At 33.7% G+C, this 12,418-nt stretch overlaps 1 protein-coding gene across 1 annotated transcript in view; it reads left to right on the forward strand.

Annotated features, from left to right (window-relative positions):
• The window catches only part of LOC139145709 (acetoacetyl-CoA synthetase-like), a 21,163-nt gene extending 9,957 nt beyond the window's left edge, over positions 1-11,206 (forward strand). The window contains exons 5-17 of the mRNA XM_070717020.1: positions 768-865; positions 1,421-1,617; positions 2,087-2,240; positions 3,441-3,521; positions 3,982-4,106; positions 4,567-4,631; positions 4,981-5,103; positions 5,642-5,755; positions 6,492-6,617; positions 7,783-7,852; positions 8,406-8,464; positions 9,547-9,749; positions 10,000-11,206. Of these exons, the coding sequence (XP_070573121.1) occupies positions 768-865; positions 1,421-1,617; positions 2,087-2,240; positions 3,441-3,521; positions 3,982-4,106; positions 4,567-4,631; positions 4,981-5,103; positions 5,642-5,755; positions 6,492-6,617; positions 7,783-7,852; positions 8,406-8,464; positions 9,547-9,749; positions 10,000-10,137 (1,553 nt within the window). The 3' untranslated portion in view covers positions 10,138-11,206. The remainder of the gene's footprint in view (positions 1-767; positions 866-1,420; positions 1,618-2,086; positions 2,241-3,440; positions 3,522-3,981; positions 4,107-4,566; positions 4,632-4,980; positions 5,104-5,641; positions 5,756-6,491; positions 6,618-7,782; positions 7,853-8,405; positions 8,465-9,546; positions 9,750-9,999) is intronic.
• Positions 11,207-12,418: the final 1,212 nt, after the last annotated feature.

Genomic DNA, 12,418 nt, shown 5'->3' on the forward strand with positions numbered 1-12,418 from the left:
GGTATTTAGAATCTTGATCATGGTATGTTTTGGGTACTGTAAAGTCCCTTAGTGTAAAGGTATTTAGAGTGATGTCGAGAATCTACATGTTTTAGCTGTTATGAATTGTTCGCTTCAATAAAAACAATATAAACATGAAATTTTTGTTTCTTGCTAATGTTCTGTATGAGTAAGAGAGTTCTGTCATTAACTGTGACCTACTGACCTTATTGTAATGAAAAAAGTAGGTATCAGCCAACAGTGCAGGTACCACAATATCTGACATGAGTAACAATAGAAAAGATGGGAAATATGCAGGTGGACCAGTCATTCTTATTCTGCAGACTTGAATAATGTGGGGTCAAAGGTCAAATAATGATGTGACATTCCATTGTATAAAGGTATCTATCATACACTCTATTCAGGATATTTTATTTAGTTGTTTTACTGTAGAACTGACCTGTTTCCTGCTGATAATGTGCACAGTGATATCATCATTCATCTACATCTGCTGAAATGCTAAAGTAGCCAGAATGACATGATCAACTGTTGTTCTATCATAATCAAATTACAGAAGTATGTACGTTGAAGACTTTTGTACTTATGCACTTAATAGATAAGATAGAGAGATGTGAAATAATACTGCAATCTTTCACATGTAAGAAGCAAATATCAAAACATGATACTTATTTATACCATTTCCAGAATCATTGTCAAAAAGGTTATTTGAACTTTTTCTAATAATAGTAATATCTAGTTTATTCTATTTCTTTCTTTGAACACTGTAGGTTACATTCCAAACTGTATAGTAGCTGTGGCTGCTACTTTGGCTGCAGCAAGTCTTGGTGCAATATGGAGTTCTACTTCACCTGATTTTGGTGTGACGGTAAATATCTATATTTTGATGATTGAATTTCTTTTGTCTTTGCAGTCTTTCTCAAAGGAAAGTGTATATAATCTGCTCAATAAATTCAGTTTGTTTTGGAATTCCTCTAACCTGACATCTCATCCTACCAAATATTGACTGCATATCCAAAAATCCAATCTGAGAAATTCTCAAAAAAAGGAAATGAATATTTTCAAAAACAAGGAAAGGATCCTTCCAGGATGCCTGCTGTAGGTGCCTTTTGTATTATTTCATCAGAAGTAGGTCTTACAGAATATAAGCATCAAGAACCAATAAAGTTTCATGTGCTCATTGCTCACCATCACATCAGTGTAAATCTGTGATTGGATGCCTTGCTGTGAATTTGAATATTCTGGTCTGTGAACATCTGGGACAACAAATCTTCATTATCAGGTTTCAGCATGATTCAATACAAATCTGCTGTTTCATTTATCTTAGTGTCAATTTAATGATAACAAACTTTTGTATAATACTTATGATACAAATGTATATAAAAATGAATTAAATATTATTTCTTTCTTTTTATATTTTTAGGGTGTGCTCGACAGGTTTTCACAAATCAAACCAAAAGTTATCTTTTCTGTTGATGCCGTGGTGTACAACGGGAAAGCTCACAACCATCTGGAAAAATTAAAACAAGTTGTAGATGGACTACCGGACATCGAAAAAGTTGTTATAATACCATATGTCAATAAACAGAACACTATAGACATATCAAATATACAAAAAAGGTAAATCCGTTCATGTTATATGTCACTTTGAATTATTGTTGTCATGTCAGTACAGGAAAAAATTCAAGCAAACAAAAGCAAACTGAATTAGAATGATTAGGGAGACAAAAGTTTGGTTGAATACAATTCCTATTAATTTATTCTTTGTTTTGTTTTGTGAATTATAAGATAATGCTAATTGTCCATTTTTTGTTCGCATGTATATGACATCTTCTTTCCAATATGTAAATGCAGTAAGCAAATCTACTCCCCGAACAATGAGCTAAGTCTCTTTGTCAGCTCTTTGTCTATACACCAGCTGCCAGTGTTTTCATGTATTGAAATGATATTCACCGCAAATGAATTCTGGATGACATGCAGCTCCCTAGAACTTTTTTAAATCACTGACAATTTCTAGTACCCCAGTGTTCACAAGAAAAGCAGTTGATCAATAATGCGCAAATTGCTTTTTTTATACTTTTAATTACAGTTGTTTCCTTGGTGATTTTCTTGAAAGTGGACGAACTGAGGATGGTGAAATTCCACCGTTGGAATTTGCACAGCTGCCGTTTAACCATCCACTCTATATCATGTACTCCTCAGGCACCACTGGTCCACCCAAATGTATGGTACATTCCGCAGGAGTGAGTATTTTCAGTGACTTTTGTGATACGTTTGGCATATATGCTGAAAGGGATGAGATGAACAAAAACTCTACTAAAGTTGCTATGAAGGGGATTAATAACATCCTCAAAAATATGGATTAATTTCATGTGTTAGATAATAGACTATGTTATAAATGTGTGCACATAGATATGCTGCTACTGGCAGTAGACAGTGTGACACTATAGAAGTGCAAATTTATAGGTTCAATGATTCCATATTTAGTCAAAACATTTGAAATTTTGTAATACTGTCATACATGAGATACTCCTTTATGTCTTCAAGGGTTGATTTAGATGGTCATTTCAGTAAACCTTTGTTGCTAACGTCTACTGTGTAATTTTGTTCAAATTTGAACAGATCTACTGCTAAAAGTTGACGACCATAAAAATGCTTATTGATCCTTTTCAAGGCAGTGTTTAAAAGTATTCCAGAATTAACATCAATAAGATGCAAATTGACCAATAATTTATGCTTTAAAGATTGCCAATATAATCTGTGCCCAAAAAGTACTAAGCTAAGTAAGTTACACAAAAAGTACAGAGAACTACCTCATGAAGAAAATTGTTTCCCTGGTCTATCTTTAAGAGAACAAACAGATGTTTGCAGTATCTCTGTATTATCTTTGAAACAATTGTGGTTTTTTAGCATGGAGCATGTAGTTGGGAATTACTGCTAAAATATGCTTGTTGCGTCATGCATTTTATTAACAAAATATTTCTCTACAGATTAGTGTGGTTGTTTATAGATCCAAATTGTTATGGATATTCATGTGATGGTACAAGTTATTGACACTTTTATTGATTAAAGTATAGTATGTGAGCAGCACGGTATTACTAATGTTAGAAAATGAGTATTGAAGGCTGATAGAACAGTGCCCTCAGTGTCCAGACAGCCTACATTAGCTTTTCCGAAATTTTTAAAATCATTGGAAACAGAGAACAGCCATCATCAAAAATACAATTTTAGTGAGGGTGAGGGGTGGAGGTGGGTAGGTAGTATGGGGTGCTACTCATTTCTTTTTTCAATTTTCTGCATCTTGATAATAGTTGTGAATTTTTGTTGAAAAGAGTGTACCATTTCTTCTATATGAATAGCACACCATATATTACTCCATTGCCTGTTGGAATTTTTAGGATTGTTTGTAGTAATTTCAAGTAATTTCATGTTGTTACTTGCAGGGTACGTTACTTAAACATTTGGCAGAGCATGTTTTACAAAGTGACATGACAAGAGATGATGTCTTGTTATACTACAGCACAGTAAGTGGAAATCATATTTTTTACACCAATAGGACAAAAATCAGTGTACTTGAAAGTGAAATAGTTTAGTAATTTACACAATCATTTTAATTCCCTTGACCATGTAAGCATATGTGTTTGTGGTAAGCTGTCATATACCTACATACTGTGGTTTAAAATGATTTTGTCTTTGGTCAAAGTTCAGGGATATGGTGTAGTCCAAATTCTAGATTGATATTCTCTTGAACATTTCTCTTCTTATTACTTGGTCAAAAAATTGAAACACTTTGATAAAAAAATGTGTTTTTGTACATATGAGGACGTAATGAATTTTGAAACATGTCTATAGATGAAAAAATGATGACCCACCTATCTTGCATTTAGTAGGCATATGTTACTGCAGACATAAAGACTATTTTATTGATTTTTTCTGGAGGTCAGACCTTCCATCAGATGAAATTTATGTCATGAACTTTTTCAGACAGGATGGATGATGTGGAACTGGATGATTACTGCAATAGCTGCAGGATCAGCAATTGTATTGTATGACGGTTCTCCGCTAGTCCCATCTCCAAGTGTTCTCTGGGATCTTGTCGATGAGATTGGGTGAGTATGCTCTCTGCACTGTTATGTTAGAAGTCCAATAGAATTGTCCTTACATAATATTTACTTTGTTTGTGAAAGCGACATAAGTCATACATGGGTGAGTTGACATTGTAACAGCTGTATATACTCTTAATAGTGGACTTGACAATAAAAAAATAAAATTTTTGCAATTTGATTTCAACTCAATAATCCAAAATAGAATTTTAAACCTTGATTACAGACTCATCGGCAACTGATTTAACAAAAAAGCTGCGTGCTTTTTTATTCTCAATCTTTGACATTGTATAAGAGTAACTTGATGGCTAGATTTTTATAATGATACAATAAAAGAAAATGATTATTACTTATAGATTTTTCATGATATACCTGTCATTTTTTATTGAAACATAACTTATTTATATTTTGTCAATTTCAAAAGATGACACATGTAATATATACTGTATGTGTTTTTGATTGTCAGCATTACAGTGCTAGGTACAGGAGCAAAATGGTTGGCTGTATTAGAAGACAAAGGAGTTCATCCAGGTAAGACACAGACTCTACCACATGCAAGGGGGCAGGACAACCAGCAATTGATGAGTGTACTGGTATAAGAGTAGGAAAATGAAGAGAGGAGGAACAAAGTGAGGATATATATATATATATAGAGAGAGAGAGAGAGAGAGAGAGAGAGAGAGAGAGAGAGAGAGAGAGAGAGAGAGACAGACAGACAGACAGACAGACAGTAGAAAAAAAAAGAAGAGAAGTCATTGAAAAGATGTAATGATTCGTTCATTTTCTTTTGAACATTACAGCAGGTCATACATTAAACTGAAATCAGCTAATCATCCATCATTTCTGTGTTCTCAAATTCCCTTTTACTTTATCTAAACAGCTGAAACTCACAGTCTGAAGACTCTGAAATGTATTCTGTCTACTGGATCACCACTGAAACCAGCCAGCTTTGACTATGTCTACAAACACATCAAAGAAGACCTCTTGCTTGGTTCTATCACAGGTACATGTTTTATCTTTTCTAGAAGCCTCTGAGTCTAGCCATTGTGATTCAGGTAACATCGACTGAGTTTGTCTTTCATAAAATGTCCCTGTGTATGAGGCAAAGTAAATATTCAACATATGCAAATGAAATTGTACATTTAAGTTTCCATATTGATATAAATGTAGGTTTTCTTTGTGTTTATTCTATCATTTTCTGTGAGATGACTACCCAAAACTTTGCAGAAAAATTATCACGTTAAGATTGTGTGCACGAGACAAAACCATGCATGAAAAACCCCTTTCAAACAAATAATTTTTACCACAAGCTGTGATCTAACAGCTTGTGGTAAAAATTATTTGTTTGAAAGGGGATATAATTCACATCGACTTTACAAAGTCTTTGATGTCACAAACTCAGCAGTGAAATAAACATTGTTCAGGTTATTTTATAATTTCCTTATTTAATATTTTTAGCAGTGCGCTGTAATAGTGGGTTTATCATGAGGTTCTGTCGCCAAGCCAGGAATGCATCATTTGTTTATTGTTCTATTCACCAGGTGGCACAGATATCATTGGATGTTTTGCTGGTCAATCCTGGATGGTGCCAGTGTACAGGGGAGAGCTGCAGACAAGACTCCTTGGCATGGCCATGGAAAGTGCTGATGAAGAAGGTACAGGCAAAACAATCTACCTTCATTCTTGATCTTTTCAAAAATGCTTTGCACAGATCAAAATTCATATATATATATATATATATATATATATATATATATATATATATATATATATATATATATATATATATATATATATATATATATATATATATATATATATATATATATATATATATATATATATAATATATATATATATATATATATATATCCCGTACTCTCTGTGCCCAGTTCAGAGGTTGCCATAAAGCCATTATGGTGATAACCGGAGGGCACATGTATGTATATATATATATATATATATATATATATATATATATATATATATATATATATATATATATATATATATATATATATATATATATATATATATATATATATATATATATATATATATATATATATATATATATATATATATATATATATATATATATATATATATATGGCACATTCTGGTAGATCGCCGATGCTGTTGCTTTGTCAAGATGTAAATTTAATCTTTCCTTAATTGGAACATACCAGCTTACTCAATAGACATACGCATACATAGTAATACATTCCAGTGATATGGTTGGTCAAAGCCTCTATTACAGTAATATTTCAGTTTATTTCCCATCTTTTTTTGTTGCATTATCAAAATCAACTTTCAACATCTACTGCACTGTAAAGCCTTATTTCTGATATCTTGATTGTTAATAAGAATAATTGATGTTTGTTTCTGAAGGTAAAATCATACATGATGAGAGTGGTGAATTGGTTTGCACTAAGCCCTTCCCATCCATGCCAACTCACTTCTGGAATGACCAAGATGGAATCAAATACAAGAAAGCATACTTCAGTAAATATGAAGGTAGTGTGCCAACTTTAACCCTGTCATTCCAGTTTCCCTGTTCGCAAAGAACCAGAACACTCACTGTGAACAGTATGGTTAAATACTCTGATTGTAGAATGTAGATACTAGAGCAGACATATCACAAAGATTATAGAATGTTATCTTCAACTTACTTCGTTTTGAGATTGAACAGAAAATAGGGCCTAGGGGAGAAGACTTAAAACTATAGTGACACTTAAGCAGTGTTTGTTGTAATCTCTATACAGAATGGATGGCTGTCAACTTCTACCAGTAATTTCAAAGTAGCAGACAATACTAGCTTTTAAGCCTTATTCATTCAGTTTCTAGGAAAAACAGTATGGTTAAATACTCTGATTGTAGAATGTAGATACTAGAGCAGACATATCACAAAGATTATAGAATGTTATCTTCAACTTACTTCGTTTTGAGATTGAACAGAAAATAGGGCCTAGGGGAGAAGACTTAAAACTATAGTGACACTTAAGCAGTGTTTGTTGTAATCTCTATACAGAATGGATGGCTGTCAACTTCTACCAGTAATTTCAAAGTAGCAGACAATACTAGCTTTTAAGCCTTATTCATTCAGTTTTCTAGGAAAATAAATTCTTTTCATGAGAAGGTTTGTCTTTTGCCATTATTCTGAAGTACCTGATTTATTGCAGTCATTAGTTGAACTGTCCATTCATAGATCAAACATGGCATGGAAAACATCGAAAAAAAATCCCTGCATTGCAATCAAAATCAAACCACTGATGCCACTTTGCGTTAACGGAGAAGTGTGCATGTGTATCATGTGGCAAGAATTATTCTGTACCTGGGCATGCAAATGTCTATATGGAAGAAGCTACTGGTGCTCTGTCCTTATGATAGAACTCATACTTCATAGGTACCATTTTTGTTCATGCCATTAGATTTTAGAAGGGCTTAGGTAAATTTCAACTGGAAAAGTCCAATACATGATAGAAATTGCTATTTGGTAATGCCTTTTGGTCTACAGACAGCTGTGATAGACCCATGACAAATCATGATGGTCCTGATATCTGACTTTAACTTCTTTATTTTCTTAACACATCTAGTCCTTCCACAGAAGGATTATGTGAGTTAAGAACCCAGAGTGATTTCTGTGATTGCTAAACTACTTGTGTTCTCATACTACATGTAGGTTTATGGGCCCATGGTGATTTTTGTGTCATCAATTCAAGGACAGGTGGAGTTGTCATGCTTGGACGAAGGTAGGTTGTCCTTATCAAAGACAGAATTTTTGATGAAATCAGAATGCTTTTGTGGAAAGAATGTGAATGATCGAATCCATAGTTCTCATAAGTGATCTTGCTAAAATTTCCGGGGAATTGTGACAAGCATGCCCTACTTAATGTACACACTGTCAACGCCATCATTCAGTATATAATTGGGAAGGTCAACAAGCAGCTTACCACTGGCACTGTATGAAAAATGAAACAAAATGAAGCATACAGATGTAAAAAATCTCCTTGTTCTTGTTCCAAAATTACTCAACAACTTAACAGCAAAAATCAGTGGAAGGAAACATTGTGAATTTATTTGTGAAAATTGAACTTGCAATTGTGAGATTATTTTGTCAATATAAACAGCAGCTTTTTCATGTTCTGTGATAGAGGGCATCTGAAATTTCCTGCCATTGAGCAACGGCTGTACTCAGTTTCAAGTCAGATTTGCCGATCAGAAAGAGTGATAACTTAACATGAAATAATCAAACAAAAGCATTTGTTTTTGATGAATTCTTCTCTAAAACATCACATTTTACAGCGATGGAACTCTAAATCCAAATGGTGTACGATTTGGCAGTGCTGAACTCTACAATATTGGTAAGCTTGACTTTTCAGTTTCAGGTTCTGAAAGACTCTTTACTGAGTATAGTGTGATAAATACATGGTAGTTAATAATGCTGAATTTTGCTGTGTCCATATCAATTTTGACTCAAAACTTAAGACATATATGACATGATATCAATAATACATTCATCTAAAAGAGAATTCTAGTAACTTCCATATTATAAAGGAAAAATAACATTGACATTCCCTCAGCGTGCAGTGAGATATCTGCCATGAACAATGCAAGCAGCATTGTCGACAGTATAAATAATTATGTACTTTTGACAAGTTTACCAAATTTGTAACACTTTGTTTTATGCAATGATAATTTGGATCTTTGCAATCAGGTGATCTTCAATGCAGAATCAGCGATCCATTCAGATTTATTTCTATTCTTTTTTCTTGTACAAAGGTAATAATTTACAATCTTTGTAAAATTCAAGGGACAATAGCTGGAACTTTTGACCACTTTAAATTTTTTACACGTTTATTTGTTTTTCATCTTCTTCCTGTAGTAATTGAAATACAAAGTAATATCCTTGCCAACACAATGCTTTGTGTACAACACGCAGTGTCATTGTTGACAAATGAATTCTAGTCCAGACAATTCACCTTCCAAACTGACAATGAACTTTCAACACTACACACTGACAGGCTGTATTAACAGCCTAAAGACTTATCATTTTCATGTGATTTTGAGAGTAGCACAAAGAGTAGAACCAAAAAGTGTGCTTTACAACTCCAACAACAGTACCAGAAATACTTTGAAAGTTACAGTTCTATTGAGCCTTAAAAACTAAAGCTTTATCAAGAGCATTCATGAATGAAACATTAGCATATTTCAAAGAAACTCAAAATATTGTCCATGGTGAAATAATGAAATGTTTCACATGGTTAAAATAGTGAACGGAGTCAGTTTAATCATAATCAAGGTCAATGCTTGACACAGAGGCAGAGTTGCAGTTGCTTGTTGTGTTTCGAACATACCATTTTTGTTACCATAGCAACTGTTATTTTATCCTTGTCACCATGGCAACCACCACACATATGCTTTATCATTTCTGTGCCTCCTCCAGTTGAAAGCTTCAAAGAAATACAAGACAGCCTGGCAGTGCCTCAGAGAAACAAAGACGGAGACGAGAGGGTTATTCTGTTTTTGAAGATGGAAAATGGTTTTGAGTTCAATGAGGATGTTGTGAAAAAAGTGAAGAATTCCATCAGAAGTCAGTTATCTGCCAGGCATGTCCCAGGTATCATTTTGAAGACACAGGATATTCCAGTAAGTGGACAAGAAAATAGAAATATTAAATCTCTATAGAAAATAGTCTCTCAAGCTAAAGTAACTAATACAGTGTGTGGCATTGAATTGTGATTTTTTTTTCATTTTTGGTTTCCAGTTGTAAACAGCAACAGTAAGATTAAGCATAGCAATTTTTCACACTTGCTGATCAAGCCCAAGGCTTTTGAACAGATTATTTGTAGAACTCTTTCTACCTTTTTTCTCTTTCCATGTCAATTTTCCATTGCAGTACACTATCAGTGGTAAGAAAGTAGAAGTAGCAGTCAGAAGGATCATATCTGGTGAAGACATCAAAGTTCGGGGAGCTTTCACAAATCCAAACTCCTTGGACCTCTACTACAACCTTCCAGAACTGCAAGGCTATTAAGAATAATGTGTGGATTCATCATCTGTTTGGAAACACAAACCAGGAAAAAGCTTGCATTTCCATGACACAGTTATATTGATCCAAATACTCATGGATAACCAGGCATGAATCTTTTCTACTGTAGTTGTGGTTGAGAGACATTTCAATGTATCCTTCAGCTGCACGGTTTCAACAACATGATTGGCTACTTTAAAAGAAATTGGAAGTCTGTCAGCCAATAAGGAGATTACCGCCTAGATTTCTTGCTTAAAGTGTAATCTGTGATTGGTCACTATAAATTTTAAAACGTCACATATATTTTCTTGTTTTTTTTTCTGTTTGTTTTCTTATCATCAATAAGTTATCAAAACAAAAATCAGTCCTGCATCATATGATGATGTAATTTTATTGTAATTTATGAAATAATGATCACTTGAGCATCATCAAACATACCTGAATATGATAAAAAAAGGAACTATAGAAAACTTATGGCTCTTTCAATTACAGGAATCTAGAAGGGTACAGACAAAGACAGTTTGTATCAAGTGTAACTGAAATTATTGCAAAATAAATCAAATTCTGAGAAATTATGCCTTTTGTTGACCTGTTGGAGAGATATATATGCACATATATATTTATCTTGCTGTTATAGAATATCCAATATTTTCACTGGACCTTGACCCTTCACCCCATATTACCTGTTAAGAGGTCCAACCAACAATTGAAAACGATAGAATTTAGCCAAACCATGGTGGCCACAGGGCTAAGAAAGAGAATAAATCAACAGAATAGAACGCTGAATGCACTCAAAATTAACACAAAGAGAAAAACAATTTGTTTTGCAAAATATCAAAGAATTGATTTAATTTTAATTTGAGAATATATTTAAAGTTATCTGACCAGTAAAATATTTGTGTTACTGTATTTATTGCCAATAAAATGAGAGATAAATGGTTACAACTTTACAACTATACAAAGATAAATTTATTTTTTGAGGCGTTCATATCAATGGGATTCAAAAGGGAATCTTTCCTTCCAGATGATCATAGATGAGATGTGAAATACAGAATAAATCTGCTTTCTGATTCTGTGTTTTTGTTTGTTTTTTTTTGACAAAGAAGTCTGACTGTGAATTAGGGTCCCGCAAGTATTCTCTACAAATTGGGTAAACATTGAGTGAAGACAGTTGGGGTTGTGTAACAGCTCCCTCACTTGACAAATACAAGGTAAAAGAAACCCTGGGCTTCAGCATCATCAGGTGAATGTATCACAGCGCCCTCATTAGGTCTATACAAAGTACTCTGAAAAATTCCTTTCACACTTTCAAGGCCATTGTGAGGAGTTTGTTGATAGAATATTTCACTTTTGCAATAAAGTAACAGAATCACTTAATAACAGGCAAAGTAATTATGAAATGCTGTTTATTTCACTGTCAAAATGCTTATCTTTGTGATTCACATCGTTTCAATTACACTTTTCAACATTTTTCATGTCTAAAATCACATTCATAATTATTAAATTATTGCAAGAATTTAAACAAAAAAACCTGGTTATAGATTTTCAAGTGTTGACCATGTTGGTGAATATTTAATAAAGTCTGGATACAACCATGGCAGTTCAAATAAATATGTAAGCTGTAATTACCATTTGCGCTAGGCAAATATTTTGTCGCTCTTCAACCACAGACAAGGTCATAGACAAGGTTGCTCATTGAATGGCAGAATTTTTGTGAATAAACAGGCCAAATGGAAACTCACCATGAAAAATACAAATTGAATGCCATGCTTCAGATAAAAATGGGAGGAAAGTGAGAGGTGTTGTCTCCTGATATCGTGTCATTTCAAAGTTGGGAGTAAACGATGGAAGAACAAAGTGGTTTCATTGGCGTACCTAGAGAGTTTTATTATCGGGTGACCTAGCTGAAACATAAATGTAAGCACCCAATGAGAGACGAACACAATCAGGCTGCAAAGTCATAAAACACTGCAGTATGGTTGTCCCACTGACTGCGCTCATAAACCATTCTAGACTCAAGGACGGTGTTGTAATTACCCAAACCTGCCTATACATGGGGTCAACCCGAGTCAACAATATTTCTTGGCAATATGAAGATCAAAATATTAATTCTCATAGAATTTTTTCCTTTCCCTGGTAAATGTGTCTTCCGGTGCATTCTCCCATCTATCCCACACACGGAAACGCAGGTTTCATTGTTCGACGTACAGTGTTTTTCCGTTTTGCAGAAACCAGAAAGCAAAATTTACGACCACTGAGATTTACGGCTGAAGTGATGTCACGGCTT

This window comes from Ptychodera flava, chromosome 12 (assembly GCF_041260155.1).
Source record: "Ptychodera flava strain L36383 chromosome 12, AS_Pfla_20210202, whole genome shotgun sequence".
Lineage (NCBI taxonomy): Eukaryota > Metazoa > Hemichordata > Enteropneusta > Ptychoderidae > Ptychodera > Ptychodera flava.